This window comes from Anastrepha ludens, chromosome 2, assembly GCF_028408465.1.
Source record: "Anastrepha ludens isolate Willacy chromosome 2, idAnaLude1.1, whole genome shotgun sequence".
In the NCBI taxonomy this organism is placed as follows: domain Eukaryota; kingdom Metazoa; phylum Arthropoda; class Insecta; order Diptera; family Tephritidae; genus Anastrepha; species Anastrepha ludens.
Genome location: NC_071498.1, coordinates 66144817 through 66168374, shown reverse-complemented (window position 1 = coordinate 66168374; position 23558 = coordinate 66144817). Strand labels below are relative to the sequence as shown.

Here is a 23558-nt window from a genome sequence, read left to right as displayed (position 1 = left end):
GAAGTAAGCGTTGGAAGGTATCACCTGCGACTATTCATGTATTAATCTATAAACTTGGAAGAACACCTTGGAAGAGCAGTTATCCTCTCCAGTCAAAAATTTAAGCATAATTACTTGCTATTACATATTTTCTAAGTAGACTAAGATTGGAGTAATTTAACAATTTTTTGTATGTAGTCCTGTTTCGCCCTGAAAGAGAATATAAAATAATCGGAAGTACATACACATATATTGATTATAAAAAAATTAAATATTAAAATATTAAATATTAACTTTTAAATAACCAACTTTTATATATTTAATTAAATATTAAATAAAAATTAAATTTTTTATATTAAGCATTTTGAAAAAAAAAAATATTCACCCTTTTCTAACTTTGACTTGAACTTTTTCCGTAAGCATGGAATTTTATGGCTATTCAAATACGTATTAAGCAGTAAGGGGTTAGCTCTGCCATCTTTAATGTGCAAATTGCAGGTTCGAGTATTATTTTTATTGTAGAAGATTTTGCTCTCATTAGTTTGAGCCAACCACGCAGTAGGGACGCTTAAATTACACATAAAAACGCTGAGACACGTAAACTTAATTTTAACTCATAGATAACGAATCTGTATTCCGTTTTTCTGAGGCAGGCCATGTTTTTTTTAAATATTTCGCTTTTCAGTTTGCATCATCTCTCAAGCGATTTACCGATTATTTTTGAATAAAACGAAACCGATTTTTAATTCAAATAAAAATACCAATTTTTTTTTTTTTTGTTATTTAACATTGTTTATATTAGATAAGGAAAATTAAAATTTTACAAACAATAATATACAGAAAAATTATACAAAGTACACTTAACCAAAATAATATAAATAAAGAGACGTAAGCAGTTTTAACTAATTTCGGTCCAATTTACAATGTTGCTACTTTTCAAAATACTTTACATACTAACAAACCACATTTACTAAAATAAATGTGTGGGGCGAAAAAGTGTTAGTTAATAATTAAGTAATTAGGTATTTGGCAGAGCTTGTCCTACAAATGGACGGACTTACAGATGGCAGATGGTTTGTTATGAGAAGCTTTTTCGAGAAAGAAAAACGAGATTCATTAAGAGATTTGCCTTTAACCGCCGAAACAGGTTTCTCCAAAATTTACTGGTCTTCTATCTCGGGCCCCGCCGATTAGTAGCCACGCACAAACCACTCTTCTACAGCGGTTGGATTTCAGTAATAAAAATATATCAATCTCCATGCTCGACCCACAAGGTATAAACCTTAACTGACGGGCTGCAAGTTCACAAGTTTCGTTCGTGAAAACCCAGTGGCTCCTTACGACTCATACTTCCATCACTGCCCTAATAGAATTTGGTAACGATCAAATCTATGAAGTAGATGGACGGAGTGGGACTTCTAAATCCAAAAGTTGGATGATTCTGCCAATCCGTTCTCACATACATGTATGGGGAATTTTTAAGCTACTACAACAACAACAGCAAATCTGCTAAAACTACACGGGTTCATACCGGTATTGAAATAAAAAGGGCCTCGAAGATACGCAGCGTTAACCCGCACATTCCGAACGTCAAAACCAAAGTGTGCTAAAGAGGAATCCTCTTTAAAACAGTGACGCTGTCACACTGAGGTTTACAACATAATCTAATGCAGATTATATAGCATAATGCTTTACGCGGAAACTGGTAGATTGTGGCCAGACTGGATTGGGCCACTGGCCCAACTGTAGTCGGAACAAATTAGTTAGGTTGTTGTTGTAGTAGTGTGAAATAGTTTCGTTTGAACTTTTGGAGAATGCTGCTGGAATAACATTAGGAACCTTAGTGCTCATCAAAAAAAACAAAAAATAAAAATAAATTTAATAAAAAAAAAAACCTAAAAAGAAATTGAATAAAAAACCACAAAAATATTAAATAAAAAAATTAAAAAAAAAACATTTTACAAAAAAATTTTTTTAGAAAATCAAAATTTTTAAAACAAATTAAAAAAAGGTTTTATACAAACAATTTTTCTGGAATAACATTTTTTTAATTAAGAAACAAAAATTAAATAGATATTAATTTATTATGAAAAACATTTCTTTTTAATTAAGAAACAAAAATTAAAAAAGATATGAATTAATTATGAAACATTTGTTTTTTTTTTCAATTAAGAAACAAAATGTACAAAAAACAAATTATAAAAAAATCTATAAAAAAGTGTTTAATAAAAAAAGATTTATAAAATTTTTTAATAAATAATTTTTTTTTTATAAAATATTTTATAAAAATTTTGTTTCTTACTTTTTTAAAAAATTCGTACCAACTAATAAAAAGTTTAACAGAAACAAAATAATCAAAAAAATTAAAACAAAAATTATCTAAAAAATGTATTTATAAAAACAATTGCGAACAATTTTTTTAATTAAGAAAACCAGGTTATAAAATAATATAATAAAAAAATTTTGTAAAAAAAATGTAATAAATTTTAAATAAAAAATTCTTTCAAATTAATGAAGAGTTTAACAAGAACAAAATTAATCAAAAAATTAGTAAAAGAAAATTTACAAAAAATCATCTAAAAAATGTATACAAAAAATTTTAGAACAATTTTTTTTAATTAAGAAAAACGGGTTATAAAAAATATAATAAAAAAAACTGTAAAAAAATTTATAAAAAATTTTATAAATTTTTTAATAATTTTTTGTTTTACAATTTTTTATAAAACTTTTTATTTAATTTTTTTATTTTTGTTTCTTAATTTGAAAAAAAAAAAATGTTTCCTTAAATTTTCTTAAAAATTCGTAAAAAAATATAATAAAAACAGATTAATAAAAAATAATAGTAAAAAAATAAAAATAATTACTAACAAAAAATTAGTTTATTAATATTAACACTGTAAATCAGACCAATACATGATTAGAAAAAAATTGTATATATACATTATTATGTATAGGTAGAAGAAGTCTATAGTCAGTGCGTTCGGATATTACATTCGTAGGGTAAAATAGAGAGCACTAAAAATAAATAATATTATATAATAGATATTATTTTGTACAAATTGTACAAGTAAATTAGCAGTGTGTAGTGTTTAAACATTTTACTGTTTATACTATATATATTTTTTCTTTTTCATTTAACTCAATAATAGTAAATAATAACATATAAATTGTCTGTCTTACCGAACATGGACGATTTGAAGTGTTCTGATGTAATGAAGCGCAAAGCAATGAAAAACTTTTTTGTGAAGCTTTAAATTTTGTTTCTTTTGTGTCTCTTTTAACTATTCTACGAAACTTTCATAAAGCAAATTAAGCCGACTTAGCTGTTTAAACTTTTAAATACTCACCAATACAGCTTTACAATGCTTCGAAATGTATTTTTTTACAAAAGTTCATAATTTATCGCAGTAAAATAAATTGGTTTGTCAAAGAAATATTTGTCTCAAAAATATTTTCAGATGTAAAATAAATATAAAGAGTTTATGAAGACAGACTAATTAGTTACTTAAATATACAAAGTAAAGGCCGTGTAAAGGCAAAACAATTTAACAGGGTTATCTAACTCAACTATAATTAGTAGAATTATTCACTTCTCGTCATTACTTTCCAGCGTTTGTTAGTTACTTTTAACAAAAAAAAAAAAAATACAATTCTTAAACAAAAAGGAAACATCAATTCAAACAATAAGCTTATCTTTAATTAGTGTTTATGCATGTATGTGTACTCTTGTGTGCTTTTTGTGTAAGATTGTTGTTTACTATTTTTTGTTTTTTTGTTTTTCTTTTGTGTTTTGACGCCACATTGCCAATTGCGCTGTATATAGCTGCCATTTGTTTTCATTTTTTATTGCTTAAAATTATAAGTTTTTCACACACACATCTAAGTAAGTAAATTTTTCGAAATATTTCGTATACTCTAAAGCAAATAATATCAGTTTTGAGTCTATTCGACTGTGATAAACAATTTCGAGAAAATATTTGTACTACAAGTTGTGTGTAGCAAGAAATTTTTTCAGTTACAAATATAGCAAAAAGTGTTTTGCAAAAATTTTCTTCAAATTTGCGCAATTACCTACAAACTGACACATAAATTAAAAACAAAATATACATCGGTATGCAAATTTGTGTGTCTGTGCTGTGTGTAAATATGTGAGGAACATGTGAGGTACATTCTGAACACGGATTGGTTGGCTGATTAACACTTACGTTGTCGCAAAAAAAGGGTACATGTCCGACGAATACTCTATAATTAGCGCTAGAACTTTAGATATGCCAGATATGCGACGCTTGTTACGCTGCCTTGGGCGGTATTAAAATGCTTACTTAAAGCATACTCAAAGTCGAAGCTAAGATCTTGCATTTTCCCCAAATTATTAAAAAAAAAACTTGAGCTTAATCTAGACGCAACGATTTAGTCAGGCTGTTGTAGCGTGAAATATTTTAGAATGAAAGAATGCTGCTGGAATAACATTAGAAACATTAGTGACAGAAAGCAATAATAAAAGAAATTTATTAAAAAAAATATTTAATAAAAAAAATTTTTGGAAAAAAAGTTATCAAAAAATTTAAGAAAAACTAATTTTTAAACAAACGAAGAAACAAAATTAAAAAAAAATATTTAATAAAAAAGAATTTTTTTTTTTTAATTTTGTTTATAAAACAAAAATTTGTTAGAATAACATTGGGGACATTAGTGTTCCTAATCATCAACCAAAAAAAAATAAATAAATAAAAGAAATTTAATATAAATAAAAAGAAAATTAACAAAAAAAAGTTTAAAAATTAAAAGAAAAAAGAAATAAATTATTGAAAACAATTTAATCAAGAAAAATTAGTTTTTTAAATAAATACCCCTAATTATTAAAAAAAAACAAAAAAAAAAAATACTTGAGCTTAATGTAGCTGATTACAGCTTATAACTATATACAAAGTGAAAAGTAAAATAATAATTGGATTTGGGGGAGAAAAATATGAAATGGATTTTATTGAGGTTCAATGGAAAAGAATTTCTTGATAGGGTGCGAACAAAAAAAAAAGACCAAAAAATTACAAAATTTAAAGGTTTTTTTCTGGGCATCTACTTTTGAACTAATCATTTTTTGTAACTTCGTTAAATGTCAAAATATGTACATGAACCATGATTCACTAATAAAAGGTTTGCTCAGTAAGCAGCTTTCTTGTTCCCTCTTGACAAATCGGCTCCCTTAAGAACAACCGGGTTACTAACTCTAGAAATTTTGAGTAAAAATGAAGGAAAAGTAATGTTTGCAAGAAAAACATTTCGTTTTCAAAAAGGTGTGTTTACGAGCCAGAACTTGCTCGGTAGATCCAGCGGCAAAAAGATATGCAATACATCCTGACATACCACTTAAATCAGGATATCATAGAGCATCCTTTTGGGGCAATGCGCGTGAAAACTGAACATTTTTACAAACTGAGCCCTTTCAAACCTTTCAAACATCGGTTGCGAAGTACTTACTAGAAAAGGTTACTTTAAAAATGCATAAGTTATTGTACCAACAATAATTTATTTAGCAATATGTAATTAATCATAGCCTCCGAATGGTAGTTAGTTTTTTATGAGCACCTTTTTCATGGCAGAAGTACACTCTGAAGTTAGACTTTGTCTGACGAGCAGCGACCGCCGCTATTACAAACATTTTCTATAATTTGGTGTTTCGTGTCCGGGTTCTCGTTCTTTCATTTTTCTTTTTTAATATCAGACTTGGCAATTTTGGCTGCAACTTTTACCAATGTGGTATTTAATTTTTCCACTTCTCTCGTCTTTCTTAAATGCTACCTTTTTTAAGGGTGCGTCAGAATTCTAACGTCACAAATGAGCAAACCTTTAACAATTGAATCATATACATAAGCCAAGAATTTTCGCGTATTATATTTTTTAATCTGCAAGTTGGTGCTATGAAAAGCAAATATTCCAAAAAATTCAAGTTGTGCTCAATTAAGATTTTGCTTATCTAGAACTTAAGTATGCATTATAAGACCGCCCCCTCAAAACTTTTTAACGATAGTGCTAAAAATATTAAAACTAGATTTCCTGGGAAGAGCGGTTGCACCAAGTTTCTTCACTAGGTCTCATTGTTGTTGTTGTTGTAGCAGGAATGCTTATCCCCATGCAATTGCGAGGAATGCTGCTGTAGTGACAGTCCTTGGGCATATAACGGTAACGTAGAACCGACTGCCGTGGTCTCGTCGACCCAGTGGCTGCTCTTTACGTTGCGAGCGCGCGCAGCAGTTGTTCAAGTGTTAGCTGATATTTACATGAAATTATAGTTTGTGTGCATATTGCAGATTGCGCGGTCGAAGGAGCGTATGGCATGCGTTCTAATGCCTCGATGGAATTTTTGTTATTTCTAATGTTTTAGAAGATCAACGAAGCCTAACGTGTTTGCTCTTGTTTGAAGCCAACAAAAAGGAAGCATCATATTCTTTGCCATAAAACAAAATATAGCTACCTGATTTTTTTTTTCTTTTTTTGTAAATCTATGTGTGCATGTATGTCTGTAGTGTATGTATGTAATATGTGGAGGCTAATTATATTTATATGGGTGTGTGTTTGCTTGTGACTTGATATATGACTCGGTTCACGTATTCATCGTCGCTGGTTTGGTGTGAATTGGTAGGTTCATGAGCGTGAATTTACATTGATTTTCCAGATATTTGTTTAAAATATTTTTCTTTTAACATTTTACTTGTATTTTAATAATACTTTTTTTTTAATTCTTTGCATTTTTTGTGGTTAGCCTTTTACGCTACAATTTTTTACGCTTATATTTAATTAGAATTTCTTACATTCACGGTACGATCCATATTCATTTACTTAATTTTCTTTATTTCGTATGGAGTTTACACCGATATGGATATGAAAAAAAAAAAAAAAATAATAATAATAATTGTGGGATTGTGGAACGAAGTGTGGATGATTTAAGGATGATTAAAAGGTTTGTCAAGCAGTTACATATGTGTGACATTATATGTTATATATTTATATGTGTGTGTATGTATATTTGAAGAGAATGGAAACAATGAATACATATGTATATGTACGATTAATACATGTATATATAGATATATGCTTGTAGGTATATACGTATGCAGTGCTAAACGGTTAAATACGATCACCATGAATACATGTATGCTTTTATGTAGTAGGTATATGTATGGACTTGTAAAAGTGATTATAAAAATGCATTCACCCAAATGTATGACAAATGTGTGAGTGTTTGCGTGTTTCGAGTAGCCATGTATGTATATATGTTTGCGTGAAACGTCGCCATCAATGCGTGTCAATAATATGTTGAAATGCGCTATTAATTGGAACTAAGTTGTTCAGTTCTGTGTAATATTTCAGTTTGATATGCACGTATGTATGTATTATTAATGTAACGGTAATCAGATTTTCACAAGCACCTGTATGTATGCAAGTGTACTACAATTTTCTGCGTTTGCTTATTAAATATCAAATGTGCCTTTGACTTATATAGCTTTTGTTGATGTTTTTTCATTTTACTTGCTATTATTTTTATTCTTTGTTTTGTTAATATGCTTTGGGATATTGAAAAGCCAAATTTTTTTACTGCCGTAAGTATGCGTGACAGTAGGCGATTATCATTTGATGCGCGTGTATGTGTATTTTGGTTGTATGTTTGTATATGTATTGATTGGGGCTGGTTTTAATTTTTTTTCGATCGGATTTTGCTTTGTTTTTAACTGCGCTCCTTCATTTTTTCACTGTGTGTTTGTATTGTTTTCTGGTTGACGGCAATGATGACAATATTACAGAAGTTCTAACTCTTTTTACTTTTTTTGCTTTCCTCTACTTCTTGTTCGTTATTGTTATTTTTTGTTTTAGTTTCTTTGCTTTTTGCTTGCTTTCATTTCCTACTGTTTACGGCTTGATGTTGTTGAATTTAGTTTTTGTTGTTTTGTTGTTCTTGTAATAGTAGTAGTTAGTAGTATTATATCAGTAGAAATCGCATAATTTACTTAAATATCTAAAGAACGACGTCAGGCAGGTCGTGCGGCCTGGCCTAGGCGCGCATTTGGTTTTCATGTACAATTTTTCTCTCCTTATAATAGATCTCCTCCGACTCCTTATCGCATAGCAGTAGCACAACGGCTCCAAACAGGAAGATAGCTGCACCCCAGCCAACACCATAGGCCCAACCGAATTCCCAAATCGGCCGATTCGCTGCAGTAAAAAAAGTTAATCAGTAAAGAAAAATAAAACAGTTAAATAAGTATTATTTGTAACTTACCCAAATTGAGTTCTCCAGCAAAGCCTACAGGATATATTATAAGTGCAGACAAAACAGCCAGTACTAAAAATTAAATGAAATAAAGTGATAATTATTTTTGTTGTGAAATACAGAATACATCCTGGTATTTATACAGAATGCATAAATTTCATATCTATGGATGGTGTTCATTATTTGAATAGCAATTATTTCAACCCTCAGTTGGACACCTTTTTTAAAAACTTCGGTTGGGCACTCGGGTCTGGCCTCTTTTCGTCCTATTCGAAGATCCTTTTTAAAAGGTTACATCCATAAATCGATAGAAAATTAAATTTACCTGGAAGCTCAAATCGTTAGCTATAATAGAAACATGTTAAACTCACGACCATAGTCGAAAAAGACCCGGGCCACCAACGGAGGGTTAAAAATGTATTTGAGGTATAGCTAATAAATAAAGAGACTGACACTCGTATAGAGGAACGAATGCGCCAAAAGCCAGCATCCACCCGCTGTTTAGCGTGAAGATAGTCTGGAGGTGTTCAGCCAAGTACAACATCCCAGTGTTTTATTCGCCGGATCTTGTGCCATGCCCCTTCTACCTCTTTTCTATGGTGAAGTTCGTATTAAAAGAGATACGATTTGAGTTACTTGAAGTTGTAAAGGAGAAGACTCCACATTCACGGAGCTAACAGAAGATTTTCAGCATCCCTCGAACAATGGATGATTTGGGTAGACTATATTTTGAGATTGATAAGTAAATTCTCTTTTTACACGATTTTTTTACACAAAATTGGATTTAACACGAGTTAAAAAGAAAAAAATATATTTTTTTACACGAATTGTTTTGTTTTAACACGATTTAATATGCCCTTATTTAATATGTACAGCGTTTTTTTATTTCGAATGTGAAAATACGAGTATGTTTCTTTGTGATGGTAGGCTGAAAAGTAGTTGAAATTTAAAAATAAATCCATTCTCTATAGAAGGTTCCATTAAAATCATTTTATTTAGACTTAGAGGGCTATGAATTTTGTAGCCTCGAAATTTAACTTAAAACTGGTTTTCCTAAGCCAATTCTTTTAGTTTGGAAGTAGATAATTATCACAACAGTCATATCCAGGGAATCCCTTGTAAGTCCCTCCATTTGTACGACAACATCAAGACGCATGCCACAAATAGGACGAGGAGCTCGGCCAAACACATAACAGAAGTGTACGCGCCAATTATTTATTAATTTTTTATATCCAGGGAATAAAATTGTAGAGAGAAGTATTTTGCTATGCGCTATTGTTGTCCCAGCTTGAAATGGTGCTGCGCCAACGGTGCTTGGCGTACAGTATTGGGCAAAAATATAGCACCCTCTAGTGAATATTTTGCGATTGCTGGTTTTCTCAAATTATCAGGTCAGTCCATAAGTTCGTGCGTTTTTTAAAGGTGGTTTTAAAATTAATAAAAAAGATGTTTAAAGGACAATGTCTGCCCAACGTTTAGGCAAATTTTTAATTCCCTGCTTAAAAATTGTTTGCCCTTGGATCCAAAATACGCTTCGATATCCCTTTTTATAGCTTCTTTTGAGGAGTAGTTCTTGTTACTCATATGGGATTGAAGTCCACGCAAAAGGTAATAATCACAAGGTGCAATATCCGGAGAGTATGGTGGATGCGGCATTAACTCTCATCCGAGCTTGTTCAGCTTACCTAATGTTTGCCTTGCGGTATGAGGTCTTGCGTTGTCGTGGTGAAACAAAACTTTGCGTCTTTGCGTTAAGTGCCTCATTCAGGTTTGATAGCTGATGGGAATAATAATTAGCAGTTAACGTCTGGTTTGGTTGCAGAAGATCATAATAAACAATACCGGCCATATCCCACCAATAGACAGGAGAATCTTCTTAAGGCCATCTCTAGGGGTCGGTTCTGGTGTTTGATCTTTATCTAACCATTTTTGAAACCTTTCCCAATTGAACCAGGTGCCTGTGAACTGTTCCATACGATGAATTTAATCTCTGAGCTATCATATCGACTGTCAAATTTGGCTCAGCTTCCATGAGTTCAAGAAAGGCGTCGGAGTTAAAGACTTCAGGACGACCAGCGCGCGGGGCATCCTCCACGGAATTTTGAAAACCACTTTTGCGCAGTCCTTACACTCACGGTATCCTCTCCGGGAACAATGTTTATTTCTGCAGCAGCAGTTGTTGCATTTTTACCACTTTTATAAAAAAAAATACAAAATATGCCTCTTATACGCGTTCGAAGATTACATTTTATTTTTTAACAACACGTGCTTCTATCCGCGATTAAAATCACTTGTTGAATGCACAATAAATCAAAGAAAATATAAATAGTTCCGTTATATTCCGCGAATAATTTTTTGCATGCCAAAATCGTACAAAAGTGATATTATGGGTTAAATACGCACGAACTTATGGACTGACCTAATATTTCTGATAATTAAAAAAAAATGGCTTCCGTATCCTTTTACGACTTTCTTAGGTTTAAATGTTTAGTTTTACTCCAGAAGATCATAAACACTAAGGAACCCAGATACCTCAAAGATCGACTTATGTTTTCGAAGTCCTGCCGTTCGTTAAACTTAGTCCCGATGAAATACAGTTGATTGGTGACTGAACGTCAATACTTTGTATCTCTGTCCGTCTTTGGAATACCTTACCTTACAAAATTAAGCGTATAAAAGAAAGCTCGTGTTTCAAAAATAAATTGCCTCGCTACCTTGCCGAAAATTGCTGAATGTACTCAAATGGTTCCACATTATTTAAATCTCTTCCAATTAATCCATACTCCTTATATATATATAATTGGCGCGAACAGCCTTTTTGGGTGTTTGGCCGAGCTCCTCTTCCTATTTGCGGTGTGCGTCTTGATGTTGTTCCACAAATGGAGGGACCTACAGTTTCAAGCCGACTCCGAACGGCAAATATTTTTATGAGGAGCTTTTTCATGGCAGAAAAACACTCGGAGGTGTGCCATTGCCTGCCGAAGGGCGACCGCTGTTAGAAAAAACGTTTTCTTAATTTTGATCTTTCACCGAGATTCGAACCGACGATCTCTCTCTGAATTCCGAATGGTAGTCACGCACCAACCCATTCGGCTACGGCGGCCGTCAATCCCTACTCCTACTACTATTATTTTTACCTTACTTTCCTTTTTTTAAACTTTTCTCCAACTTATACTTCTTTACTACTATCTGTAATTTTAATTTTAATTTTACTGTTTATCCTTTTATGTAAACTATTCTTAAGGTCAATCATTGTAAAAATAACCTATGGTTGTATGTTTGGCTTTATTAATAATAAATAAAAAATAAAGAAATTTCGCTACTTATGACCAATTTTTTTTTATTTCAAAAGTTTAGCATAAAAAAAGTTGTCAAAAATTCAATGGACAAAACTGAAGCTTCAAATAGTCCGTTTATAAGGGGCTATTGTTTGGTTCGTTATATTGAAGAAGTGAGCAAGTTTCGAGAGACGTACATACGTTAACTTTTGAATTCGAATTACACTGTGCAACAAATTCAGGTTAGCAAAAATTAGGTTCATTCTGAGAGTGGCGGGTGAAAATAGAGGCGAAATTAGAAGACCCGTATCGCGCCGTTTTTTTATGTTAGTTCGAATTTTTTTTTAATCGGCCTTCGAAGTTCGAAATCGGAGCAAAATTGTTTATATGGTTTTTTGGCTATAACTCGTCGACTAATTGATATTTTTTCAATCTGTAAAAGCCAAATTATTGCTAGAGACCTGTGCAACAATTACAATTTTTGAAAAAATTGATTTCGAAAATTTTTGTGGTACTTATGAAACAATATAAGTACTGAAAATCGGCATTTGACTGCAAACTTCGAAGGCCGATTAAAAAAAAAATCGAACTAACATAAAAAAACGGGTCTTCTAATTTCGCCTCTATTTTCACCCGCCACTCTCATAATGGACCTAATTTTTGCTAACCTGAATTTGTTCCACAGTGTTATTAATGCCAGAAAATAAATTACAATGATAGGCCCTTAAGCACCATAACTTCTGGAAAAGGAAGAGATATCAATGCATGATGCCAGTAAGTTTCTACCTGACTTCAGTCGTAACACCACACATCCCCAATAGGACCACTTTACATACTTCATAAATAACCATAATGAAAGGTGACGGGCATGTCTAACTTGGTCTTCTTCTTACTCTATAATATTGGATACTTGGAAAGACGGTTTGTTGCATGCATTTGTAAACTGATTACTTTCTGACCTACTTTCTTACCCACTCTAGCGTAAAGTTTACCTAAAGTCACGTGTATGATAATATTGACTGACTTACATGACAACAGCATCACCAGCACAGCAATTCTGTAGAATTTGTATTTCACATTGTGATTCTGTGTTCGCAAACCCAGTCCAGTGAGTATGGTGGCAATAACGTCTGTTATCAATGTGATTATGCATAAAGCGGCAGTAGCCTTGATGTAAGCTAAAATATTATAAAAAGCGTTTATTCGAAAGGCGTTAAATTCGAAACTAGCTTACAACAGCCTACTTACCCACATCTCGACTGGCATAACAACCAGGCGGATCGTGCAAGTTGAATGGCAACGGTGAATCAACATCCTCCTCAATGCAGTGCACAAAGAGACCCTGGCGCCAGCCAGCAGCCATTAACCAGTCCGTGGAAGCTAATGCCATAATCATCAGTATCACAACGATGACACCGCATATAAATGCAATGACCTACAGATGCGAAAGAATGTTGTAAAACCAGATTAATTAATTCAATTGCAAGCATTTCAAATTCAAGTATTTTTACTTGACTGAAAGAGCGATATTCATACCAAAAAATTATTTCGTTTTTTTTTTTTTCATTTCGTGAGCTCAAGGCCGGTTTAACAAAATAAAAACACATTGCTTTTATTATTCGTTGTTCATTCGAGGAGGTTTCGATCTCAATTAGAAGTCAACTTCAGGAATATTCAGTCCTGGTCGACTGTTAAACAGGCCTTGAGATATACGGCTACGGCGGCCGCCAGGCCTTGAGATCACAAAACCAAAATACGAAAACGAAACAATTGAAAAAAAGTTATTAAAATATATGTGGCCATTTGCAGCCGTTGAAAAATACTTAAGAACGATGTGTTAGCAATCACAACCGTTGCCGCATCTTTTATCAAGCACAGTGCCATAACGGTACTTTTTGCGCTGGAATATATTATATGTGATTACATTCATTAAAATGCGTTATCCTGCGTTATAAGCGTTCACATTGATTCTTCACGTTTTAGTAGGAGCACTGAAATCTTTTTGAGAAAAATACTTAAAGAACGATTCAGTCTTCGTCCAAAATTTTGTGAATTATTTTCTGTTTTATATTGGTAAGTAAGTAAAAAATAAAGGGTCTGGAGTTTTCTACATTACTTTATTTTACTTGAAACTATTCAATAATGTCGAAAGGGAGAAATTGCACACCAGCTCTTCGAAAAGTTACACTGTGTGACAAAAAAAAAATTAAATATACTTTTATGGAGACCTAGCACAACTTATGGCTATAGAAAAACTAAAAAAAATGGTATAGGAGAAATTTCCAATACACCCCCAAAATCTCATTTTATCAACCTACTGAAAAACGGTTTTATGGCCATAAAATGAGATTTTGGGCGTGTATTGGAAATTTCTCCTATACCATTTTTCTTAGTTTTACTATACCTACAAGTTGTACTAGGTCTCCATAAAATTATAATATCACTGTCGCACAGTGTTATCATAGAGTTGCAAAAGACCGGAGTATTCTACAGTGTTATTTCAAAAACAATGATTTTTAATGATTTGAAATATTTTTCTGAGTATAAAACAGCAGAAAACGTTCCCAGAAAGAGAAAGCTTGAAAGACCATTAGCCAGATTAATAGGATGATCGTTAGATTGTCAAAAGATGATCCCAGGAAGCATGCTGCTGACATCCATCGTCAAGCCAGTCGCAGTGTATAGTTCATTTAAAGGAAAGCGTATGCCCTCTACCACTCGCAGAAAGCCAAGCTCAGAGCTTTTTCTTGGACACTCATCCGCTCTTTCATTTCCCTCCACTCCATAGTGGCCGGAGATCCAACAAAGTGTGGTGTTGTGTTGTTGTTCGATAAGCAAGAGCGACGTCCTACATTTTTTAACACATCTTGAACGATGAATTGATGCGCGTTGAGGCGAGTACCTTGACCGCCGCTTGACTATCAACAAAAATGGTAAGGTTTGCTGGAGGTAAATCCATTAGTCTTATCGCTTCTGCTGCTTTGTCTATAGTGTAGATCCCAGCTTGGAGGATTCTACACCAGTTTGGGAGTCTAAAGGAGCAATTTAAGAATATTTGATGAACACTTCCAAACCAGTGCCATTGTCAACCTTCGAGCCATCAGTATAAATATGGAGAATCATCTGATATGACTCTGGTCTGTCAATTGTTTCTGTCGGGTATTCGCATTTTATAGTCTTTGTTCAAATCTATCTTGGGAACCAGATAGTCTGTTTTCGATACGTCTTGCAAGTGTTCCACAGATAGTATAGCTGATGCATGAACGTGTGTGTTTTCTTTTAGCATGCCTGCTGCCTTAATCCCGGCCCCGTTCGATAGAGTTAGTGTTACTCCATCTATAGACGGTAACTGAAAACTCTGGATCTTATATCTTTCAGTGAACAGAACAAGTCCGGTCTTGACTGGGTTAACCATAAGACCGTTTGAGGTCGCCCACTTAGAGAGTTCCCCTAACGCTGATTGCATGAGTGCATGAGCCCGCTCATAGTCGAGAGAAACTTCCCTGTCATCAGTATGACTACATCGTCTGCATAAGCACCTACCGTGAACCTTTTCTTGCTCATGGTAATAAACAATTCATTAAGGACTAGGTTTCAACATTATTAAACGCTCCTTCGATATCCAAAAAAGCCACCATAGTGAATTCCTTATGTTTAAGAGATTTCTCTGTTGTTCCAACAACTTCGTGCAGTGCTCTTTTTATAGACTTACCCTTCTAGTAAGCATTTTGGGCATTGCTGAAGTTCTCGGCATTAAACGTGTTCTTGATATGTAGATCAATCTATCTTTCTAATGTTTTGAGTAAAAACGAGGAGAGACTAATGGATCTGAAATCTTTCGCAGTATTAAGGCCCGATTTCCCTGCTTTGGGAATAAAGACCTACCCTAACCTTCCTCCCTGAAGATAGGGATTCCCTAAAGACCTTAACTAAACATATATTCATCGTTCCTATTGACAGCTGTAACATCGTTGGTATAATTCTCTCCGGTCCTCCTCACGTGTAGGGTTGGAAGGAGTTTAGCGCCCAGGTTACCTTACTCTCCTTTGCAAGTTCATCTGAATTCCAGAAGGGCTAGAACTTTGCACGCTATTTATCCATTCTTCGCATACAGGGAATTGTGTTTGCAAGAGATATTCAAGTGTTTCCTGACCTGGTTTTGTGAAGCTGCTTGGTTTGCGGGGTTCCTTGGAGAGACATTTTCTAAGTCCTGAGAACTCAGATGTGTCCTCCAATTCTTTACACAACATTCGGCAGGATTCATCCTTTGCTTTCTTTATTTCCCTCTTAAAAGTATTGCAACTATTTCGGTAGCAATCCCAAACTTCTGTCGCCTTTGCTGGATTGTGAAGCCTTCTTGTTTGTCTTCTTAGTAGTTTGAGCTCTTTGACCCACCATGGATTTATTTAGTTCATTTTTTGGAGGCCTGCTTACTGAACGAGATTTGCGAAAAGCTTCATCTGTTGCACATGTCAACAATTTGAGGTTATTTTCCAAGCTGGAAGCGATAGTTGTTTCCTCGTCTTCAGGGGGATCTAACTTAGCCATAAGATTATAGAACTTTATCCAACTTGCCCCTCAGGTATTCCTATAGGAAAGTCGTTTAGATTGTTCTATGTTGACTGTGAACACATTTCTATAGTGATCCGAAAAGAGCACTTTGGTGAAACGTGCCAGTTGTCAACCCTGAATGAGCCTACATTTGAGACTAAGGTTATATCAATAACCTCCTCCCTAATCCTCTTATAGTATGTGGGATGATTACCCCGGTTACATATATCAAGATTAGTAGAGAGTAAGTATTCAAAAGAGACTCACCACGTCTATTTATATCGCTACTATACCATGTCAAATGGTGTACATTTGCATCGCAACCTACTACCACGTGCCGACTCCCCCCACTGATCCATGGGACAAGGTCTCGGAGAGCCTGCGATGGCGGGTCTTCTTCTTTAAAAGGTAGGTACGTTGATGTAAGCACAAAAGCACAAGTCTGGGGCCTCCGTCTAGGTCTGCGATGCAAAATTTCGGGAAGAGAAATATATTGTTAATTAACATACCATTAAAGTTTTTCCTAACCAAAATGTAATTTCTTATCTTACCTTGAGTAGCAGGAACCAATAGCTTATAGATGGAGTTGTCAAGGCCAGCGACTTTGCCCTGCACAGTCCACGTTAATGTACTAGAGCCCTCCCCTAATGCCTCCTCCTCCTTAAAGAGCAGCAAGTCCACCGTTGCCGCTCTACAGTGATGCTAATTAATTTGCATCACCTTCAGCGGCTGTGGTTTCATTGCTGCTCTTATTCTTCTCTTCGGGTAGGAACACTTTAAGATGCCCTATTCCGTATCTCAATTGACCGTGCAGGTCTTTGAGGACTTGTTCCGATCGTTGACTAATACTCAGCCATATATCTTTGCCGTTTCCCTTATCCCTTTTATGGCTTCTCACTATGGTCCAGTTTTCGGGATGCACCTCTTCGTTTTGACCTTTTATCAGTGAGAGGGTAGTTTCATCATCCATTAATGGAGGTGGAATCCACATCTTCACGGTCGTTAGAAAAGGTCCATCCTTGAACGGCACCACATCCAATTTGCATCCAGGCCACATTTCGTCAAGACTACGAATAAAAGATGTAAGAAGCTCTAAAGACTCCTTGTTGCTGCATCCGACCACCTTGACTCCCTTGTGCCACTTGACGCCATCAAACAAGACCTTGTTTTTAGAGCCTTGAACGATCTGTGTGAGAATAAATCTCATTATTTTCTCTTCCACTAGTAGCCATTTATCGTTTCTAATTTTGCCTTCCCGCTGACCACGGTCGATAATAGCTACTTGCAGTTCCGGTGGCGAGGTTAAGCTATAAAATGGCTTCATACGCTTGTTCTCAAACACCGGATTATTGTCGAATCTTTGGCGCTTTGGCGATGTGTCCGCTGTTTTTCTTGCCAAAGCTGCAGCTTTTGAAGTCGAAGGACTCAAGTCGAGGGCACTCTCCGTTTTCAAAGGCTTTGTTTCGACTGAGGCCATAGACTTTGAAGGCTGTTCCAGCTTTTGCAAAGGAGATGCAGTCTCGTTCATCTCTTTCTGGCTGTCTTGACTGGGAGCTTCGCGTTTAACTACCGTCGTATTCAAAGCAAGCAGCTTCTCATACTTCCGGACGTTGTATGCATGCCTCTTCATCAGCGCCTTATCTCGTGTGGAGAGCGAAGTTGGGTCACGTTTGCTCAGTTTCTCAAGAAACTTGACTGAGCTTTTGTATCCCGATTTTATTTTCTTCTCCAGGATTTTATCCGCAACAGTCTTCTTTGGGGTGTCATCCGATTCGGTTTTCGGATCAGTTGTGGGGTTTGCAGTCTGATCCTTCATGGAAAAAAGTATATAGTATGTTTTTCTTAGACAAAAAGACTGATACTCGTACTGATGAAAAGATTTGAAATTTACAAAATAAAACCGAATATGCAAAACATTTAAGTTATTTCATTGAAAAAAGTCTCAAATGGTATCGCTCTTAAGTACTTTCCACGGCTGTATGAGTTTGTATACCGACCTTGAGTGGCCTTGTGATTGTTATTGTTTCAATAGTTGTTGTGGGCGCCATTTTTGATGGTGAGGGGCGTCGCGAGCTGTACACAAACAAGATATAAAGATACATTATTTTCAATTTAAATTAAAAGGATGAACGAATTGAACTATTTAACAAGGAAATTTTTTTTTTCGCTCTTATTAATGCCGGTTAATAATACGTACCTATCAAGTCAATATGTGTGTGTTTGTTAGTAGCAGGGTGTTAGTGGGCCCTCCTAACAACAATAACAACACAAGCGTTACAACTCAACAGATGTTTATATGAACCACCAATTGATTTGGCTTAAACCTCACTTCTTTTTTCAACCTTCCTTCATTAGCCTCTTGGCTTTTCAATTACTGCTCCCTTAACTTTTTCTGTTTATAGTAATGTACAACTCTTCCTTTATAATATATTTTGTTATCTTTTTTGCACACAATTTTTTGTTTTTCAATTTTGCTGTGCGTTTTGTTCCGAAAATTTGCACTTAAATTTTTATTTTTAATTTTTAATGCGTACGTTTTACTTGTTTTAAGCTGCTTAAAATCTGTTAATTTTGGGGAAAGAGAAAAGTGAAATAAGAACAAGTTCATTCGATTAGTATGGAATAAAATCTATTGTTTTGCATGTACAAACTATTTCGAAATTGGCGCTACATTTACTAGCCATGCAGTAACGAAAATAGGAACTCAAAATATACTCATACATATAGCATTCAATTCCGGCACAAAAAAACATGTATGCATAAACTCTACCGATTTTGTGGTTATACAGTTTTAAACTTCATGAGAAGAAAGGGAACTTATGGCGTTTTCTTTTCGCGTAATAATGGCGCATTTATTCCGCACGGCGCCAGAGCTGTCAAATTTTCGTTTTCTTCTCTCGAACTGTTGTGCTCTTTCCAGGTATATATGTGGCGTTCTCTAGACTCTACGAAGTGAGGGCGAACGTTGTTCAGCTGATTTTTGTTTATCTGTTCATCATAATTTCGTCATATAGTAATGCAAATAATAAAAAAAGTTTTATCTAATGGCGGTCGCCCCTCGCAGGCAATGGCAAATGTGTCATAAAAAAGCTCTTCATACAAAAAAAACTGCCTTTCGGAATCGGCTTAAAACTGTAGATCGTTCCATTTTTGGAACAACAACCCCATGCACGCCACAAATAGGAGGAGGAGCTTGGCCAAACACTCGAAAAAAGAAAGTATGCGCCAATTATATACAGCTGTCCACAAAAAAATAGGAGTGCCGATATGAAAAATATAAGTGAGTGCACAATTTTTTTTATCGCTAACGCAAGTGTAGCCGATTCATAACGGTACACCTAACGGGTCACTAGTATTGAAATGTGAATCGAAATTTATTATTGCTTTCCCTATTTTAAAACTGTAATATATTTTGGTGTGGAAGGTTGTTATTGCGCTACACAAAATAATAGGAGTGCGAACTTTGTTTCTTAAAATATCGATAAACTTGCAAACATATTTACAAAAATCGAAAAGTGAGAAGGTTACTGGTAATTTCGAAGAATTATTGTTAATATTTGGGTTGATTTATTTTGCCTTAGTGGGTAGTGGAAATCATTGCACGGAAGAGATGCGAGCTTTAATCAAAAGTCTCAAGAACAACGGAAAAACGTACAAGGAAATTCAAAATATACTTGGATGTTCTGCACAAATGATAGCAAAGGCCTTGTATTATAAAACAAAAGCTGAAAAATGCGGGCGAAAACAAAAACTTTCCTCTAAGGACGATCGCAACATCATACGCACCTGGAAAGGTAACCCATTTGTTTCCGCAAGGAAAATACGCGACGATCTTGATTTACCAGTTAGTGCTGAAACTGTACGCAGACATTTGGTCAATCATAATTTATACGCAAGAAGTCCCCGGAAAGTGCCCCTTCTAAAAAAGAAGCATGTGCAAGCCCGTATTGAGTTTGCACAGGAGCATAAATCTCGACCGGCTAGTAAATGGCGAAATATTTTGTGGTCAGATGAAAGTAAAATCGAGTTGTTTGGCAGTTCAGGCTCCAGAAAGTATGTTCGACGCCCACCCAATATGGAATATAATCCTCGATTCACAACAAAAACAGTGAAGCATGGTGGCGCTAAGGTCATGGTATGGGGTAGCTTTTCGTATGGCGACGTAGGTCCAATATATTTAATCGAAGGCACTATGGATCAAAAGGTTTATGTGAGGATATTAGAAGAAGTTATGCTACCATATGCCACATGGAATATGCCCCTAAAATGGATATTTCAACAGGATAATGATCCTAAGCACACGAGTAAGTCAGCGAAAGAATGATTCAGAGTCAATGGGATTGAGCTTATGCGCTGGCCTGCTCAGTCTCCCGACCTCAACCCAATAGAAAATCTATGGACCGATATTAAAAAATGTGTTGATCAACAAAAACCCACCAATTCGAAAGATTTATGGAAGGTGGTAAAAGAGGCATGGGAAGGAATCCCAATTAAGCGTTGACAGGATCTCATCGACTCAATGCTACGAAGGTCCGAAGCAGTGTTAAGAAATCGAGGATATACCACGAAGTATTAATGTCTTTAAATAGTTTTGAAGAGCTTTAAGACCATTTAGTGTTAAAAGTTTAGAGAAACTAAGTATTATACAAATCACTCCTATTTTTATGTGGAAGCAATTTTTTATATATCTTTACCTGAATTAAATTTTAAGTTTATGTATACGTTTAATTGAAATGTTTTAACTACGAATAGAAGTACATATATAGCTCATGTGAATAATGTTACGCTAAAAGTTTTGAAATAAAACCATTTCTAAAAAAATGAACTTTGAACATTTTTCATGTCGGCACTCCTATTATTTTGTGGACAGCTGTATATAGAATTTTTTTTTCTGTTTTTTTTTCTTTCATGATTACGTGTTATGCATGTCAAGTTCTTTGGCTAATGATTGGATAACGCACCCTAAATCATAGAAACATTAAACAGCTGCTCTATAAAGAGCGAATAAAAGCCCAAAGAGAGGTTTGTTGGCCCTACGAAAGGTCACAGAAAATGTAATCCAAACAAACGTGCTAAAACAAAAGAGAATATGTAAATTAGAAATGAATAAGAGGGACAAACTGACGTTGTTGAATTTATGCCACTTCATTTGTTATTAGGTGCAGCTTCCGCATCTCATATTTACATCTCTACAAACAAAGGAATATAAATAAAATGTAACAATTACAAGAAAGCCAGGGGAAACTCAAGTAGAAAAATTAACGGAATGCCAATGTATGCAAACATTATGTTAAAGGCTGTAAATAGAACTTTGGAGTGCTCACATATCGGGCACAAATAAATGAATGAGTAAAGCGAAATAAATTATATTTTGGCCACTTCAGGAAATTCATAATTAGCTTAGTGTAATGATAATAAGTATTTCAAATGGATATATGCATGTAGATATCTACTATGCAAAATGTTTGTTTGCTAATTTAAGAGTAGCAACTCAATTTTTTAATTCTTGCACAATTACTAAATTTTTACAAGCCTTGCCAAATAGGGCGGGCACATGCTGATTACTAACAACAACAACAATACAAAAACAAAGCCCAACAAGCAAAAGTCGTATACACATACATATGTATCCGATTTGTAAATAATAGAACATCATATAATTTGCACTTTGCCGTTAAGAACACTAAAAAATATATTTGTATGTTTATGGGCAGACAATTTGCTATTTAAATATTTACAATTGGCGATGCGAATATCTGGTTATAGGCAGATGAGATGTGCAACTATGTGCACATGTTATTAATTACATATTTGCACCTACATTTATACATAAACATATATGTATGATGTGTGGTTGCTGCAGATGCAAAGCCAGGCAGGCATTCAAAATGCAAAACTTTCCATCTATTTTGAGGAAACCATATAAAAGTACCTTTCTTTGAAGTAATCCAAAGTAACCGATTCTGAATCAAACTCTGAACATTCGGGCAGAGAATCGCTGTCGAAAGAACTAAATCCACTCATATTTATGTTAGCAATTGCATTGTTACTGAAAACTAATTGCTGTTGTTGTTTCAGCTGCGACTGTTGCTGCGCCAACTTGTCTTCACCTGCGTCTCTGCTAGACATTTTCGATTTTCGTACATAAAATTATGTACATATATGGGCTCACAAAACTAAACGAAACGTAGCACTTTTCGCAGGATATAGTTTTACCTACTTTGAAATTGTTGTAATTAATGGATTGAAATACTATTTAGCACTGTCTGTTTTAACTAAAAAGTTTGGCATTGTTTCTCTTTTGCCTCGACATCCCCTTTTCAAATAGCTATTTTTACACACACATACGCTGACACGACATACACACCAAAATGGCGACAGAATCACTTGCGAACCGTACTATTAAACCTCGTCGTTTATGCAGTTCTAACATCAAAAAACTTTTACCCGCTTACATTTCCAAAAACACCACACGTCCTTTAATAGGTTAGCAAGTAAAAATAAAAATTAAATTATAAAAAATTGACGTTTTTCTACTTTCGCGATCACACATAAACAATTGTGTTCGTTTTCGTCGAGAAAATTTCTTTACTTTACTACTTTGTCTGCTTCTTTCTCGAATTCGCCGCAATGTTTACAATCAGTAAAGGGTTGCATTCGTAGAAAGTGGCTTACGAATACGTGGTCTAAAACAGTTCTAACACACTAATTAAAGTTTACACGTGCAAATTTCAACTCATTTGTCTTTCAGTAGCTGACACCTTTTTACCAATATACTCAAACTTTTGCATTTAATTTAATTTTTCTATAAAAATGAGGTAATTTGTTTTTAATTTTAATAGCTGAGCACACCTCATTTTGAGCAAGCCAAAAATTTTCAATTACTTTTTTGATAACGGCATTTTGAAATGAAGCTCAAATAGAACAAGAAGGTGCAGTTTCGGACCCGTTTCGCTAACAAAATGTGGATAGAAATTCTCCAGCCAAGAACTAATTAGTATCAGTTTAGATTCTAATTGGTTTTTGGATGATGAATTTACTAATCGAGTTTCGTTAGCGGAAGAGACAGGAAACCCTGTAAAAAAGCAGGACACAAAACACTGCGAGTATGTATATATCTTTGTTTGGCATACTCAATTCTTAATATTAAAGTTTTAAGACAACACTTGGTTAGGAAACATATTTAGATGTTTAGTATTAAATATTACGTTATTATTCGGTTTATGAATATTAACTTTTAAGAGAAATATAAGGTAATAAATATTAAAAAAAAAATATATACATTGACTGAACTTTTTTGAATTAACAATTTGCGGGACCATAGACCTTGTTATTATGTGAGCGAATTGGGAATGTATTCGCGAAATAGTGTGGTGTGAATGTATTGCTATAGTCTTTGCAAAACTGTCCCGTGTAAACGAGAAATTAGAAAAGAAGTCCAGAACTCCACTTAGAAAGTAAAGAGTCGGATCTGCGTATATTTT

General features: G+C 34.3%; 1 protein-coding gene across 5 annotated transcripts; it reads right to left on the bottom strand.

Moving 5' to 3' along the window:
• Positions 1–718: 718 nt before the first annotated feature.
• Positions 719–22695, bottom strand: LOC128871688 (transmembrane protein 47). Of its 5 annotated transcripts, none has more exons than XM_054113641.1 (7): positions 22522–22695; positions 18272–18636; positions 18072–18147; positions 12772–12958; positions 12552–12701; positions 8255–8317; positions 719–8187 (listed from the first exon to the last, which is right to left on the bottom strand). In XM_054113641.1, exons 3-7 carry the CDS (start codon positions 18120–18122, stop codon positions 8027–8029), a joined length of 612 nt encoding a protein of 203 aa, XP_053969616.1. In that variant the 5' UTR covers positions 18123–18147; positions 18272–18636; positions 22522–22695; the 3' UTR covers positions 719–8026. The 5 variants fall into 5 exon arrangements, 4 of the variants coding, with proteins under 4 accessions (XP_053969616.1, XP_053969615.1, XP_053969617.1 ...); XM_054113640.1 differs by having other exon boundaries at positions 22530–22695; XM_054113642.1 differs by lacking the exon at positions 18272–18636 and having other exon boundaries at positions 22530–22695.
• Positions 22696–23558: the final 863 nt, after the last annotated feature.